Raw genomic sequence first — 17658 nt, forward strand, 5'->3', positions numbered from 1 at the left:
TTTTTCGGCAAAGGTGACACTTTACTGTATAAAGCACAGGATGAATGGTGAAATGTATCGTCAGATTGAGCCACAACCTCCTTCCCTCAGTCAGAGATTTGAAGATGAGTCGTGGCTGGATCTTCCAACATGACAATGATCTGAAGCTCACAGCATACTCATATTTCATTTCCATGGTAAGTGTATTTTTTTTCCTTTTTTCACCACTTGCACTAAACTTCTGGGGCCTATGGTGATTTTTCTCTCATAAAAAGAATCCGCTTTACTGCAGTCTTGCAGTAACAATGAAACAATGAAAACAATGCTGTCGTAAACCATCCTATTTCAAGCATGAGACAAATGACCAACTTGTTACATTTACTCCATCACATTTACTTAACTTTTTGAGAAAATGTACATCTAAGAGTAGTTTTTCTAAGCCTTACTTTTACTTGAGTAGATATGTGAAGAAGAAACGCTACTCTTACTCCACTACTTTGAGCAACACTCGTTGTTACATTTTTCCTCTTTATTCTGCGTATTGACTTTAGTTTTGTCAGAAATGCAGACAGTGGCTGTCTGAGTTTCACCAATGAGACGTCAACAATAACCGCGACTCCATTATACCAGTCAAACGTAACAGGTTTTTTAATTTATTTTTTTTATCTCCACTAGAGGGTACTCATGCTCTTTGGATGGATGGCGTTTCATTTTTCTCATATATAAACTAGTATATATATATATATATATATATGGCGAAAAACACTCAGGTGACTTGAAATTCCGCTCTGAGACCCTCAATTTGGCCAAATTTCAAAATTGTCCTATATCCATGTGTGATACGTCATTGGAAAGCTTAAAATCTCAATTTTCTGGGGGAAGTAAAACTTTGAACAGGAGGGCATTAAAAAAAAATTAAACAGCAAAACCCTAACTGGAATAGAGAGCATAATTAAAGACGCCATGATTTTAACGAGCTATCATTGCGTGCTTACCCCTTTTCGATCCAAAAACTCCATGTTAGCATGTATCACCGAGTGTCAAGACACAGCTGTGAATGGCCACAGCCAGGTTTTGGGGGGATTTCACGGGTGGAACATTGTAATATAACAAAGGTCGCAATGCAGAAATCGCAGACATCAAGGAGTGGTCGAGATTTTCTTTTTCAAATATTCAACCTTTTAAACGATTTTTTTCAAATTTTCTTTCTTTGTATCAATTATTTATCATCTAAAACATTGTGGAAAATGTGACAGCAACAAAAAAATACAAGTGAGGGCTATGAGGTAGATATCAGTCACTAATTTAGAGACACTATTTTTTTTCAATGTGACAGAATTTGTTTAAGAGTGAATAATTTTTTAAAGTAGTTTTTTTTTTAACTAAATATTAGTAATCTATAAATGATTCAAAGCTAAAAAAAGACCAACATTTCGAATAATGAATACTTACTTCCCTTTTATGGCTTGGTTGAAACAAAAGCGGTTGCGCGACCTCTATAAACGGGGTCTCCAGGGTAAAATGGACAAAATTTAATGCGCCATGAACCTGCTATGGCTGCATAAACACATACTGTTCTATCAAACACAACAGGTTATTTGGCTTAAAATACAGCAGTTTAATTTTAAGAGGGGTGCAAGAGCAGAAACTGCTTTTTCAGCCTTGTGTGTGTTTTCCGCCATATACATCGGGGCAAATAAGTATTTAGTCAACCACTAATTGTGCAAGTTCTCCCACTTGAAAACATTAGACAGGCCTATAGTTGTCAACATGGGTAAACCTTAACCATGAGAGACAGAATGAGGGAAAAAAAACAGAAAATCACATTGTTTGATTTTTAAAGAATTTATTTGCAAATCATGGTGGAAAATAAGTATTTGGTCAATACCAAAAGTTCATCTCAATACTTTGTTATGTACCCTTCGTTGGCAATAACGGAGGCCAAACGTTTTCTGTAACTCTTCACAAGTTTTTCCACACACAGTTTCTGGTATTTTGGCCCATTCCTCCATGCAGATCTCCTCTAGAGCAGTGATGTTTTGGGGCTGTCGTTGGGCAACATGTACCTTCAACTCCCTCCACAGATTTTCTATGGGGTTGAGATCTGGAGACTGGCTAGGCCACTCCGGGACATTGAAATGCTTCTTACGAAGCCACTCCTTTGTTGCCCTGGCTGTGTGTTTGGGATCATTGTCACCCAGCCACGTCTCATCTTCAATGCCCTTGCTGATGGAATGAGATTTTCACTCAAAATCTCTCGATACTTGGCCCCATTCATTCTTTCCTTTACACAGATCAGTCGTCCTGGTCCCTTTGCAGAAAAAACAGCCTAAAAGCATGATGTTTCCACCCCCATGCTTCACAGTGGGTATGGTGTTCTTCGGATGCAATTCAGTATTCTTTCTCCTCCAAACACCAGAAGCTGTGTTTCTACCAAAAAGTTCTATTTTGGTTTCATCTGACCATAACACATTCTCCCAGTCCTCTTCTGGATCATCCAAATGCTCTCTAGCAAACTGCAGACGGGCCTGGACGTGTACTTTCTTCAGCAGAGGGACATGTCTGGCAGTGCAGGATTTGAGTCCCTGGCGGCGCATTGCGTTACTGATAGTAGCCTTTGGTACTGTGGTCCCAGCTCTCTGTAGATCATTCAGTAGGTCCCCCCGCGTGGTTCTGGGATTTTTGCTCACCGTTCTTGTTATCATTTTGACTCTGCAGGGTGGGATCTTGCATGGAGCCCCAGATCGAGGGAGATTATCAGTGATCTTGTATGTCTTCCATTTTCTAAAAATTGCTCCCACAGTTGATTTCTTTACACCAAGCGTTTTACCTATTGCAGATTCAGTCTTCCCAGCCTGGTGCAGGTCTACAATTTTGTCTCTGGTGTCCTTCGACAGCTCTTTGGTCTTGGCCATAGTGGAGTTTGGAGTGTGACTGACTGAAGTTGTGGACAGATGTCTTTTATACCGATAATGAGTTAAAACAGGTGCCATTAATACAGGTAACGAGTGGAGCCTCGTTAGACCTTGTTAGAAGTTAGACCTCTTTGACAGCCAGAAATCTTGCTTGTTTGTAGGTGACCAAATACTTATTTTCCACTCTAATTTGGAAATAAATTTTTTAAAAATCAAACAATGTGATTTTCTGTTTTTCTTTTCCACATTCTGTCTCTCATGGTTGAAGTTTACCCATGTTGACAATTACAGGCCTCTCTAATCTTTTCAAGTAGGACAACTTGCACAATTGGTGGTTGACTAAATACTTATTTGCCCCACTGTATTTCTTTTTCGATTAAAAGCCCGATCCTTTTCACACAATTCCGATCATCTGAAAAATGCCGCAATCGGATCGTGGACATCCCTAGTCCATTAAATAAATTTGCGCACACAGAAAATCTGCGGGAACATTGTGTAATATCTATGACTCGTCTTGAAAGAGAGGATCATTACAGTCAAATAACAATGACTCCGTTGCCCAGAGAAAAATGGGAAATTTTTATTACATTTACAATCCAGTAAGCCACAAAACAGTTATTCAAAACCTGAGCTACACTAAGTACAAAAAGCTTTGGTATATAATTAGTCAGTTATGTGCATTGCATGGACACTATGACACAAGATTTGGCTTGTTATGACAGCTCACCAAAGCCGTAAACCGGAACAATTTGTGTGCTGTGAAATTACTGTTAAAAAATAATTCATTTGTATTCATGAGGCTGGAGACCATGTGTTTTGACATACTTTAGAAATACCTTAAGTCATTCCCAATATATTCACTGTCCTTGACCTGTCAAGGAAATGAAAACTGCGTACAGTGCTGAGAAAGTATTTGCTCCCTTTACAAATTGTTTTGCAACTTAATGTTTAAGAAAAAGCCTGTTTACCTGTTCAATTCAGAAATCAAGTAAACAAAACCCCTCTGAAAAATCAAATTAGCTAGAATATCTCAAAAAAGGTAGTTGAACGCAGCTGCTCAAATACATTAACACAGTACTACTGAAATAGTGGGGACCTCGGAGAACATACTTTTTTATCGTTCGAGAATTAAGTGCAGTGAGGAAAATAAGTATTTGAACACCCTGCGATTTTGCAAGTTCTCCCACTTAGAAATGATGGGCGGGTTGGAAATTTTCATGGTAGCTGCTTGACCACTGTGAGAGACAATCTTAAAAAAAAAAAATCAGAACTCACACAGTATGATTTTTTAAATTTTTTTATTTGAATTATACTGCTGCAAATAATAATTTGCCTTTAAAAAGTCCAACGAATAAGTGGAATGGAGGTGAACTTTTTGACCTGTTTGAGGCAGTTAGCTTTATATAAAGACCTGTCCACCCCATACAATCAGGAAGACTTTTTTAACAATTTATTTTTGTATTATACTGCTGCAAATAAGTATTTGAACACGTGAGAAAATCAATGTTAATATTTGATACAGTAGCCTTTGATTACAATTACAGAGGTCAAATGTTTCCTATAACTTTTAACAGACTGCAGCAGGGATTTTGCACCAATGCTCCACACAGATTTTTTCTAGATCAATTAGGTTTCTGAACTGTCACTGGGAAATACGGAGTTTGAGCTTCCTCCAAAGATTTTCTATTGGGTTTAGGTCTGGCGACTGGCTAGGCCCCTGCAGAACCTTTATATGCTTTTTACAAAGCCACTACTTGGTTATTCTTAGCCTGGAACTCCAGACTCACCGCTGTTCCAGCGATAGAGTCTGGCGACTGTTCAGCAGATCAAATTACCAGGGCGGAGCAAGCCTCAGCAAACAGGCAGCGGAGTGGACCAATCAGCGAGGGGCGGACATCACGTTGGTAAAGCGACAAGAAACTCTAGTGCGAGGACGTAAACATATGACGAGAGCGGAGAACAGGAAAGTTTATTCAACATGGCTAGCGCGAGACTTTTGGTTTAGCGACTCAATGTGCTTTTGGTCATTTAAAACTGAATTTACCGCTTATAGGAACATGTTCTCGGCTTTCCCGTTTGCCATCTGTGTTGTTGTGGAGACGACTTCCGACACGCAAGAGTGACGTTGCTCGTTAAAAACACGTCACGTAAATAAACGAATCTGATGGCACGGACTGTTATGTTCAGGCTTGACAGGCCAATAAGGTGTTGGGTCCCAGACTCTGGAGTCTGAGAGTGTCTAGAGTCTGGAGTCCCAGAGTCTGGAGTTCCAGGCTAGGTTATTCTGGCCGTCAGCTTTGGGTCACTGTCATGTTGGAAGACCTAGTCGCGACCCATTTTCAATGCTCTAACTGAGAGAAGGAGGTTATTCCCCCAAAATCCTACAATACATGGCCCTGGTCATCCTCTCTTTAGTAACGCGCAGTTCTCTAGTTTCATATGCAGAAAAACACCCCCAAAGCATGATGCTACCACCCCCATGCTTCACAGAAGGGATGGTGCTCTTAGGATAGTACTCATCATACTTCTTCCTCCAAACACTATGAGTGGAATTAAGACCAAAAAGTTCCATTTTAATCTCATATGACCACATGACTTTCTCCCACGAGTCCTCTGGATCAGGGTTCCCCAACCTTTTTTGCACCATGGACCCGTGTGATTTGGGTCCTTTTTTCACAGACCGATGTTCTCTCAAATTTTGCACCCTTATATAATTTTGCTCCCAAAGCTTTTGTGGCGGTGAAAAAGCCCTCTTTTATATTCAGTTGTGACTCTCAATGTTATCCAACGGTGCTAAAAACAACTATTTACATCATAAACATACATGTGCAACACGAAAATCGTGTTAATTAATGCTTAACGACATGGCAAAGTCGTTAAGTGAGAGAGCGGCGAGCAGTTGTTGTGTGCAGCTAACGTGACAGGATGTGTCTGAGAACTTTTCTACATGTCCGTCCATGATCAAACGTAAGTTAATATTCCTTTCTTGAAAGAAAGTTTAAAGTGTATTTACTTTGGAATCGCTGCATTCGCGGCCATTTTTAACATCACGTGCATGCAAAATGTGTCAGAACACCGGCAATGTGTGGCAGAAAAAAAAGCAAATATAAAAATAACATTTGTTTTTAGCCCCGTCGTGTTAAGTGCGGGGAAAATATAACTCACCCGCTGAATCATTGGGAGACCTGAGCTTGTTTCGTTGAGACGAGATGGTTCCATCAATGTGTGATAGGTGAATGAAGAAGCCCGCTTCACAAAGATACGATAATGGAAATTGTAGCATGGTTTTCAATGCTCTCCTAGCGATGTCAAGATATTCCAGAATTACTTTAATCCAGAACCTCAGTAGAGTTGTTGTCTCAAATGTACAGTACGTTTAAGGTAGCCATTATTTGCGATCCTTACAACCTGATCCTCCTGTTGCACAGACATGCTCGAATCACTCGTTTTTTTCACAAACGGGTTATAAATCCACACCTTCGCAGTTCGTCAGTCTTAAGGGAGTGGAAAGAGTATTTTGTATTCTGGCTCGTCAGGTGCCCCTTTTCCCAGTAAAAAAGCTGTCCAATTAGGTCTGTTTTTCAGTCAATCTAGTGTGGGTGCTAATTATTTCCAGGAACAATTGTGATGCGCCTGCCCAGCGTCATACGTTATTATCGAGGACAAGCACACATAGATATACAAAACAAGATGTACTGCTAGCAGTCCAATTAATGGATTTCTATGACGACATTCTATCCTGTAGTATTATATCTAGAGTAGACAGGGATATTGGTGTGTTAAGGGGCACACACCAAAGTTAATTCAGCCAGAATGCAGTTGTTAATAATTTTTTTTTTTTTTTTTGCGGCCCGGTAGCAAATGCGCCACAGACCGGTAACGGTCCGGAGGTTGGGGACCCCTGCTCTGGATCATCCAAATGGATATTGGCAAACTTAAAATGGGCCTGGACATGTGCTGGTTTAAGCAGGGGAACCTTCTGTGCTAGCATGATTTTAAACTGTGACGTCTTCGTGTATTACCAACAGTAACCTTGGAAATGGTGGTCCCAGCTCCTTTCAGGTCATTGACCAGCTCCTCCTATGTAGTTCTTGGCTGATTCTTTACCATTCTTAGGATCATTGAAACCCTACGAGGTAGATCTTGCATGGAGCCCAGATCCGAGGGAGATTGACAGTCATGTTTAGATTTTTCCATTTTCTTATAATTGCTCCAACGGTGGATATTATATGACCAAGCTGCTCGGCAATTGCCCCTTAACCCTGTTTAGCCTTGTCGAGGTCTACAATACTGTCTCTGGTGTCTTTGGACAGCTATTTGGTCTGCACCATGTTAGGAATTGGAGTCTTCCTGATTGTATGGGGTGGACAGGTGTTTATTTGCAGCTAACCGCCTTAAACAGGTCAAAAAGTTCACCTCCACTCCACTTATTCGTTGGACTTTTTCAGGCAACTAATTATTTGCAGCAGTAGAATACAAATAAATTGTTTTTAAAAAATCATACAGTGAGATTTCTGGATTTTTTTCTTTAGATTGTCTCCCACAGTGCACAAGCACCTACCATGAAAAATTCAAACCCACCCATCATTTCTCAGTGGGAGAACTTGCAAAATCGCAGGGTGTTCAAATACTTATTTTCCTCACTGTATTTCCATCTGACTGAAATGCTGTTAAATCTTTTTTTTTTTTTTTTTTTTTTTTTTTTTAAAGGCTGTTAAAGCTTGAAAATAATCCAGTGTTTCTGAATGGAAAATTCTGCAAGGACAAATTGTCGAGAATATCACGGCAGGGATGAAAAAGTTTTAGAGAATGCTTGAGTTCAACTAGTGCTGCTGAGTGGGGAAAATGAAATAATCCAAAAACTACAATTCATGCATACTTGGGTTATCGCTGCTTTATATTCATATAATTTGATGATCTGACACATTACAGTTGGAAAATGCAAAAGAATAAGAATTTCAAAAGAAGGCAAATACTTTTTCATGGCACTGTAATGCCCCATTTCACGACTGAGAAAATAGCCATGATCAAACTATTCATTAAAAAAAAAAAGCCATCAACCTTCAACAGTCTCCATCCTTCAATTTATATAGAAATGGAAAGTCTGACAGCCCAATAAAGTAACAGGAACAACGACAGTTTCTCCTTTGAAATGTCACAACGCCGTTCCTTTCACTGAAGGCTGCAACAATAAAACGATTCATTAAGGACAAAAAAAGTTGGTGTGCCGTGTCCAACTTGCAAGTCCATTACTTAAAAATTGAGATGACAAGCAACAAAACAGCAGTTATTACTTTTTTTTTTTTTTTTTGCGCTTTGGGATGAGATGCATTTGCAAAAAAGCTATGAATGAATGAATGAATAATATAAAAGCCCTTCTAATCCAAAAATATGAAAGAAACAAACTCAAATACATGTTAAAAGCAGAATATGTTCAAAACTAAATCATGTAAAATTCTTGTTTTTGCTCCCATTTTTCATGAGGTGGATCAAAGTTCTCTCTACGTTTTTCCATACCAAAGGCCCACACACATATTGTTCACATAATTTGTGTCAGTGAGCATCCATCTCACAGGTATGGCATTACAACATGCACAACTGTGCCCTGTATCCACAATAATCATTCAAACCTAAAACTTGTAGGTGATGTCATAAGGAGCCTTGGCAAGTTACTAGTCCTTCTAAAACAATAGCATATTGTGATAAAGTTCATTATTTTCTGTAATGTACTGATAAACATTAGACTTTCATATATTTTAGATTCATTACACACAACAGAAGTACTTCAAGCCTTTTATTGTTTTAATATTGATTATTTTGGCAAAAACGTCAAGAAAAAAAAAAAAATCTCTATCTCAAAAAATTACCAAATTTCATCCGACCAATTCAAAACTGTGTTTTTTAATACAAAAAAAGTCAAACAAATTAATTATATCAGCTATGCACTCAATACTTAGTCAGGAATCCTTTTGCAGAAATGACTGCCTCCATACAGCGTGGCATGGAGGCAATCAGCCAGTGGCACTGCTGAGGTGTTATGGATGCTTCGATAGCAGCCTTAAGCTCATCCACAGTGTTGGGTCTGGTGTCTCTCAACTTCCTCTTCACAATATCCCACAGATTCTCTATGGGGTTCAGGTCAGGAGAGTTGGCAGGCCAATTGAGCACAGTAATGCCATGGTCAGTAAACCATTTACCAGTGGTTTTGGCACTGTGAGCAGGTGCCAGGTCGTGCTGAAAAATGAAATCTTCATCTCCATAAAGCTTTTCAGCAGATGGAAGCATGAAGTGCTCCAAAATATCCTGATAGCTAGCTGCATTGACCCTGCCCTTGATAAAACACAGTAGACCAACACCAGCAGCTGACATGGCACCCCAGACCATCACTGACTGTGGGTACTTGACACTGGACTTCAGGCATTTTGGCATTTCCTTCTCCCCAGTCTTCTTCCAAACTCTGGCACCTTGATTTCCGAATGACATGCAAAAGTTGCTTTCATCTGAAAAAAGTACTTTGGACCACTGAGCAACAGTCCAGTGCTGCTTCTCTGTAGCCCAGGTCAGGCGCTTATGCCGCTGTTTCAGGTTCATAAGTGGCTTGACCTGGGGAATGCTGCACCTGTAGCCCATTTCCAGGTTTCTGCAGGTCCTCCAAGGTCTGGAATCGGCCCTTCTCCACAATCTTTCTCAGGGTGCGGTCCAGTCTTCTGATTGTGCAGCGTTTCCTGCCACACCTTTTCCTTCCCACAGACTTCCCACTGAGGTGCCTTGATACAGCACTCTGGGAACAGCCTATTCGCTCAGAAATTTCTTTCTGTGTCTTAGCCCCTTGCTCGAGGGTGTCAATGATGGCCTTTTGGACAGCATTCAGGTCGGCAGTCTTGCCCATGATTGCGGTTTTGAGTAATGAACTAGACTGGGAGTTTTTAAAAGCCTCAGGAATTTTTCGAAGGGGTTTTGAGTTAATTCGTGGATTCAGATGATTAAATTAGTAGCTTCTTTGCTATGCTAATCTTTTGAGATAGGGATTTTTGGTATTTCTTGACTTTTTTGTAAAAATCATCAATATTAAAACAATAAAAGGCGAACTACTTCAGCTGCGTCTAATGAATCTAAAATATATGAAAGTCGAATGTTTATTAGTACATTACAGAAAATAATTAACTTTATCACAATATGCTATTTTTTTTTAGAAGGACTAGTACTTTTTTGTGGTTAAAAGCATTGATACGTCATATATTCCACGTTAAGTGAAATAGTAGGGAAAAAAATGACGGATGGACTTAAAATACACACGTACTTGTATTCAGTGGATAAAGAGTCTTCACACCCCTGTTTAAATGTGTTGCTTGCAATTCAGTTTTTTTTTTTTTTTTTAAACCCTTCCAGGACACTCATTTGACCCATTGGCTGCCATTAACGTTCGTTTATTCGGCCCCCCCAGTCAAAATAAATTGCACGTCTAGCACCGTCAGCGGCAATGGAAGGTAAGTCTTCAAGGCTATTCTGCCCAGTTTAAATGGATTGGTCGTGCTAACACCGTCAATGGCATGAAAAGAGTTAAATACTATGGGGGGAAAAAAATCTATCTTAAAATGTTATTTCATACTATAGTATTGTGGTAATTTTCGCACTATAAGGCGCACCTGACTTTAAGCCGCCACCCACCAAATTTGACACGAAAACGGCATTTTTTAAATAGATAAGACGCACTGGACTATAAGCCGCAGTTGTCCTCACTGTATGTCATAAGACCAAATGAACAACCATGAAGCTTTGAACCAATTGGCTGCAAAATTTAATTTCTGCTCCCTTGGGGGAGACGGTCAACCTCTGCTGCCACTACTGTTGTTGTCCAACATGCCTCCTAGCATGCATTGCAGCGCTACAGGTAAATAACAATCAAAATTCATGTCCTGTGTTAATTATTTCTTCAGTTACTGTTCCAGTTGTTTCAATAATTGCAAGTAATGGTATTTGGTAACACTTTCTTTGACAGTGGCGCCAAAAGACAATCATAATAATGAGATGACACTGTCATAAGCATTAATGAATCCTGATAGCAGATGCCATTTAACTCATTCACTCCCAGCCATTTTCACCAGAGCAAGACCCTTTGCTCCCGGCCGTTTTTCTGGATTTTGACTGATTTTGCAAGGCCCACAGAAAATTCTGTTCTATTGCTATATAAACATGGAACCCACCAAAAGAAAGATTAGACTCTCTTCTTTCAGCAGAAAAAAGTAAGTTATATCTTTTTCCAATCTTTAGAAATCAGCATTAGAAAATAGCTTAGTTTGAGCAATTTTCCAATTTCTGATGAAAAAACGGAGAAATTAGCTTTTTGTAAACGCATACATTTCAAACATAACTTTGATTTTAACAAAGCTATTTTTTGCATTAGTTACATCCCAAAAATCTGAATAATGTTTTCCATTTACAAAATACCATGAACAACCAGACAAATAGAGCTTTTGATAGCAATGTAACAATTTATTCACACATGACTACTGAGAGATGACGGTTTGCTGCCGAGATGACGCAGTTGTCGCAGCGTCAGCCGTGTAAACTTTTCCCTCATCTTTGTCTGTCTCACAAAGACGGATTATTTTTGCGTTTCTGCGGGGTCTGCTCGGAGAGCCGCTGCACTGGGGGTCTCACTCGTTTTGCTCGGTCACGCAGCCCCTGGCCTCCCAGGCGTCCTCTCGGCTGTTTTGTTCGGTCGGAGCGCCGCCTGGCATCATGCCGCCAGCGCTCCGACCATGTTGCCCGGCCGTTCATTGCTGTTGAATCTGGTTGCCAGGTCTTACAAAATGCGCTACTGCCTTCCAGTGGCCAGTTTTATTGCTTTAAAATGGGTTTGGAGCGTTGTTCCTTGTTTCTCAGATACAGGGGAAGCTATATATGCTTTTTATTAAAAAAAAAATAAATAAATAAAAATAACCGCAAAAGACGTATAAATACGTTTTTGGGACAGTGAAGCATTTAAAAATAGAATGTATTTATACGTTTCTGGGAGCAAATGAGTTAATGTACCCGGCAAATTAGCTCACTTTTAAATGGATGTAAAAGATCAGAGCTGGACATAAATGGAATTAGTGACATAATTTGCCAGATGACATTTAATGACATCTGTCATGAGCAATCAGTAATGCCTATAATAGTGTCATGTCATAATTATGACTGTCTTATGACAGTCTTATGACACCGCTGTCAAGTAAAGTGTTACCTATTAACCTAAATAAAGCAACAAATAAGCCGCACTGGACAAAAAGCTGCAGGCCATTCATTTAAGGTGTGCCTTATAGTGTGGAAAATACGGTAATAGAATAACTACAATAATTATGAATAATTTAGAAATATATATAATAATAATAATTGTTCATATTTAAGTTGTTCTTTAAATGACCAAAAATAATCACTTGCCCTATAAAAGGTTAACGGTCTTCAGTGTCAAACTTCGAACAGCTGTCCACTGTTGTGACCACTGTCCCTGAAAGGGTTGACGGAAATGGTTTTCAATTTTTTTTTTAATATTTAAAGAAGAAACCTGCCATTTTAACAGAGGTGCATATACCTTTCAGACTCACTGCATACATACTGTATATAAAAATATTCAACAGTCAAATTTCAGACATATATATGATCTTTCACAACTCTGATTTGTACCCATGTATGAGAAGTCTTGTCACACGCCATAGTTTAGTGAACTCAATGCTGGTCTTTTCTTCCCCTTAATCTTGAGGGATCCATACCGAGCCTAATGACAGGGTAGAAAAATAATAAGACACTTTTTCTTTTTTGGTCGCAAAAGACGTTACTTACATCTTTACGGATTCTGGACCGTGTCAGCTTCACACTCTGAGATCGCCTCAGTCCTTTTTGAGTAACAGCCTCATCTTCAGAGAAAATTGGTTCGGCCTCGTCATCGCTCCTGTCATCCTGGTCATAGAAGTATTCTGAAGACACACAGCACAAGCACCTCTTTTAGGGAGCTTTCTTAGTGTGAGGCTGTGAGCAATAGTTTAAACAATGTCCGCATGTCTGTCGGTCATAACTCATAGCCTCAGCTGCCTTATGACAGAAACAAGCAACAAAAGGACTGAAAACTGTCAAGAAAGCTGTTGATGTTTTTTGCCCTACGGACCGGTGTGATGTGGCAGAAAAATAGAGCAAATATAAAATTACATGACGGGGTGCCTAAATTTATGCAGCGGTTTATTTTTGTTTAAATAATTATGACGCATTTTCTGTTTATCCAATAAACTTTATTTCACTTCTTAAATATTACTGTGTTTATCTGCTGTATGATATATTTAACTGAAATTTTTGTTCCAAACAATCATTGATTTGCAAAGGAAAATCTTAAACATTTTTAGGAGCACACAAACTTTTTCATAGCACTGAAAATGCAGGGAAAATGTAACTCACTATACTGAGCTTTTTTCATCAAGACAAGATAGACAATGCAGGTAGATTTGTGTCTTTCATTATTCAATCAAAAAAAAGTTGCTTCAATCAAAAAAAAAAAGCCACTTCAATCAAAAAATATATTTTGAATTCAAGAAAAAATCAGTTCTATCAAAAAAAAAATGAGTTTGAAGGCAAAAATAGATTTGAAACTCCAAAAAATGCACTTGAAAACTATTTTTCTTTGATTAAAAAATTTCTTTTTGATTGAAGTCAAGTGTTTTTTTGATTGAAACAACTTTTTTGATTGAAGTAATGTAGTTTTGCATTAGGACCACATTTTGGCGAGGACATTTGTGTCTTTATTATTTAATCAAAAAATAATTTGCTTCAAACAAAAATGAAATATTTTCAAAAGAAAAATCACTTCAAAACCGTAAAACAAGTCCCCCAAAACCGTACAGAGACAAAGCCACACCCCTCTATTGGCATGGCAGTGAATTACATAGTTACGCGTTACCTTGACGCTCAATGGCGACGTAGGGTCTATGGCGTCGCTTCGCTGTTACCATAAATCATCCTTTAGTTCTTTTTCAATCGTGAAAGGTTTCTTAGCTTTAGCTCACTGGTTCTTAAACTGGGTTCGATCGAACCCTAAAGGTTCGGTGAGTAAGTCGAAGGGGTTCGGCGACGGTAAAGAAACACAGAGCCCTATTTTCGTACGCTGATCCCAATTTACAGGCTTAATCCATTTCTTTTAACTGCTAGTCCTGGATCTAATGGGAGGAGGAACTGGTTTGCTCAGTGGAAGGTTGACTCACACCTGGTATGAGGGAATACAACAGCAGTGAGTTCTCAAAATTTGACCTGTTTATAGAACATGCAGTCAAAATGAGAAGAACTTTGAATGGGAATTTGCTGAATAATTAGCTTGTTTGCTTTGATAAATTGTTTAGAATTTGAAAAAATTGCTTTATTATCCAATTCCGAATGGTTCGGTGAATCCACATGTGAAACTTGTGGGGTTCGGTACCTTTAGAAAGGTTAAGAAGCGCTGCTTTAGCTATACGGTTCGCCACGAGGTATGATGCTCTCATGGCATTAGCATTTGTTGATGTAGTGGCCCTGAGAAATTGTTTCTGTCCTTCGTTTTTTGCGCTTTTTTCTTTACAAAAAAATTCCAAAGTATTCCAGGGTTTGTCATCTCTTATGTACTGAAGAACCTGTGAAGGCTGAATTGCCTCGTTTGCTAGCTTTTGGCCACATAATAAGCAGACCATAAACCCATATTTTAGGTAGGATTCTTGGTATAGTCTGTTGAAATAAGTTTTCGTTTTCTTTGCGGTTGGCCTTTACCCTGTAAAAAACCTGTCCAAAGGAGCTTGTTTTTCAGTCATCTTTGCTAGCGTGTAGGCTTATTATTACCGGAACATATTTTATACGCCTACGTAACACGTCATTATCGAGAACAAACGCACATAGATATTAAAACCAAAAATAGATGCTAGCTTCAATGGATTTGTATGATGACATTCTATCCAGTTTTATTATTATAGCTCTATATCAGACAGACATATTGGTGTGTCAAGAGGCACAGGCTAAAGTTAATTCGGCCAAAATGCTCTTGTTGATAAATTATCAGTGCTGTCAAATTTATCGCGTTAACGAGCGGTAATTAATTTTTTGAATTAATCATGTTAAAATATTTGACGCATTTAACGCATGCGCGGAATGACCCGCTCATGTGTTGCTTCAAACGGATTACAATAATGCCGTTTTTTTGCACATTGAGAGATAAGAGGCATAGAAAGGTGAGTGGACACAAGCGTTCATTGGACCGCGCCGTTTATTGGCTTCGGCATCTCCTTCACAACAAACATAAGTATCATTTAGTGAAAGCATAACAAAAAATAATCTCTCAAAAAAAAAAAAAAAAAAAAAAAAAAAAATGTTCACAAAAACAATGCAAAGTGAACTGGATTCCTATTCAAAATAGCTATGCACAATACACATAAAGCTTACTCAGACTTTGGTCAAACTCTATTCAAACATTTCGTTTAGCTCAATAAATACACTGCATGGCAATATTTAGTCAAAATATACAAACTATCAGAGGTCTCGTACGTTGTGAAGCCAGCACTCAAATGAACGTGAAATACAACGGATGGACCAGTAAACAGGGAACCACGGCGTCAGTCGAGGGACAAAACACACTCATTGGCTTGATTTCTAAATAATTTAAAACTCGCCATTGACACCTTGTGGTGTATTTCAATCACTACCTTACGTAGCTAAAGACACTGTGGAAGAATTGCAGGGAGCCCTTGTGACGTCACCACTCGGCGACGTCAACAACGGCCAGCTACTAGTTTATTTTTTGATTGAAAATTTTACAAATTTTATTAAAATGAAAACATTAACAGGGGTTCTGATATAAAATTACTATAACTTGTACTAACATTTATCTTTTAAGAACTACAAGTCTTTCTATACGTGGATCCCTTTTACAGAAAGAATGTTAATAATGTTAATGCCATCTGTGGATTTATTGTTATAATAAACAAATACAGTACTAATGTACAGTATGATGAATGTATGTATCCGTCTTGTGTCTTATCTTTCCATTCCAACAATAAGTTACAGAAAAACATGACATATTTTAGAGATGGCTTGAATTGCAGTCAATTATGATTAATTAATTTTTAAGCTGTGATTAACTTGATTAAAAATTTTAATAGTTTGACAGCCCAATAAATTATTAATTATTTCTGTGTGGCCCAGTAGCAAATGCAACACGGACTGCCTGGCCCAGTGAATGGGGATCTCTGCTGTAGATGACCAAAGGCCTTTTCCTCCACTCCATGAGTTCATAGAGTTCGAGGCTTACTAACTTCATATGTTAAAGAAGCAGAGAGTTGTAATTGATGTCTTGATTTCAAGCAGGAGCGTGCCCCAGCACACTACAAGCTGGAGGCCCCAGCTGGCTGACTGCTGACCTACAGGCAACACAGGCACCCTAAATCCATGTGCTGTGCGCGTATGCCCTCTACTGGTTAACTTGTAACCTAGAGGAAACTCAGACACCCCTAAGTTCACAATTAAATAATCAGCCCTGATACAAAAAAAAAAAAAAGTTCCCCTCGATCGATGCTCATAAGTTTTAAGACGATCTATTCACGAATGACGTAGGACTTCAAAGTTAGCGTCCACAAGAACACAAGGCCTGGAATGCATCTTTAGCTGCACAGGAGCTTTTGAAAAAGATTTTGACCCTGGAAGTGGAATGCCATCCAAATCCCAAGATATTCCTGACATCACTGAAGATTATGGTAATGCCTGACACTGATTGCTTGTAAATTAATGATTAAAATTATGTGCATAAAAAAACCCTTTTAATCTCGTACCAGTTATTTTGCTCGTTGTTTTAATAGCTTCATCATTAAAAATTGAATGTTGAAAAGTAATTATTTTTAATCATCAGGAGAAACTCCTACCTCTTTATCTGTTGAAATGGGAAGTGTTGATGTTGCTGGTAAATTCAAATCTAGCCAATATGAAATCTATATCACCCTCATTGTTTTGTTACTCATGATAAATACTTTGTTTCTCGACTTTTTTTTGCTGAGTGCCAAATTTAATAAAATAAACAATAAATTTACCATCTATTTTTTGGTTTAGCACCACCTAATGTGCATTCTGCATGCCTACAGTATACTGTATTCATTGGCAGCAACAAAGGATTATACAGGGTGACCCAAAAAAAAAGTTTACACTGCCATAATGAAACTTAAATGCCATGTTTATTCATCTTAGAATTAGAATTTAATCACAAATTATACATTATTGTAAAGAACATGTACAGTACACTCTATTTTTCAATGTGTCCTCCCTTAAGTGTCACAACAGCCTCCAGGCGCCTGCGGAACGCTTGACAGGTCTTCTTTATGTAGGATGCTGTCATCTTTTCCCAAGATCTAACAATGGACCTCTCCAAGGCTGCCACAGAAGTTTGTGGCTTCTTACAGGCACTGTCCTCCACAGTTGCCCATATGCTATAATCCAGGGGATTGAGAGCTGGACTCTGGGGTGGCCACATTTCACCTTGTCAATCAACTTTTTGGTCCGCACAGATCGGCACTTCCAGACCCAGGTTTTCGTGAGGCTGTTCCAGTATCTTTCAGCTTCTTTTTAACTTTGTAGACTGCACATCTGGATATTCTCAGATTTGCTGCAATCTCAGTAGGTGTCAGACCGGCACGCAGCAATTCAGGTACAGCTAAAGTTTTCTTCATTTTCAGCAGAAGCACAGGAATTGTAGAGATGAGAGATTACCAGCTGCATTGAGTGACCTTAA

General features: G+C 38.8%; 1 protein-coding gene across 1 annotated transcript in view; it reads right to left on the minus strand.

Moving 5' to 3' along the window:
• Window positions 1–1814: 1814 nt before the first annotated feature.
• reep3b (receptor accessory protein 3b) overlaps window positions 1815–17658 on the minus strand; it is a 53118-nt gene continuing 37274 nt past the window's right edge. The window contains exons 7-8 of the mRNA XM_057825785.1: window positions 12720–12853; window positions 1815–12654 (exon numbers count right to left, since the gene is read on the minus strand). Coding sequence (XP_057681768.1) covers window positions 12583–12654; window positions 12720–12853 — 206 coding nt within the window. The 3' untranslated portion in view covers window positions 1815–12582. The remainder of the gene's footprint in view (window positions 12655–12719; window positions 12854–17658) is intronic.

This window comes from Corythoichthys intestinalis, chromosome 21 (assembly GCF_030265065.1).
Source record: "Corythoichthys intestinalis isolate RoL2023-P3 chromosome 21, ASM3026506v1, whole genome shotgun sequence".
NCBI lineage: Eukaryota > Metazoa > Chordata > Actinopteri > Syngnathiformes > Syngnathidae > Corythoichthys > Corythoichthys intestinalis.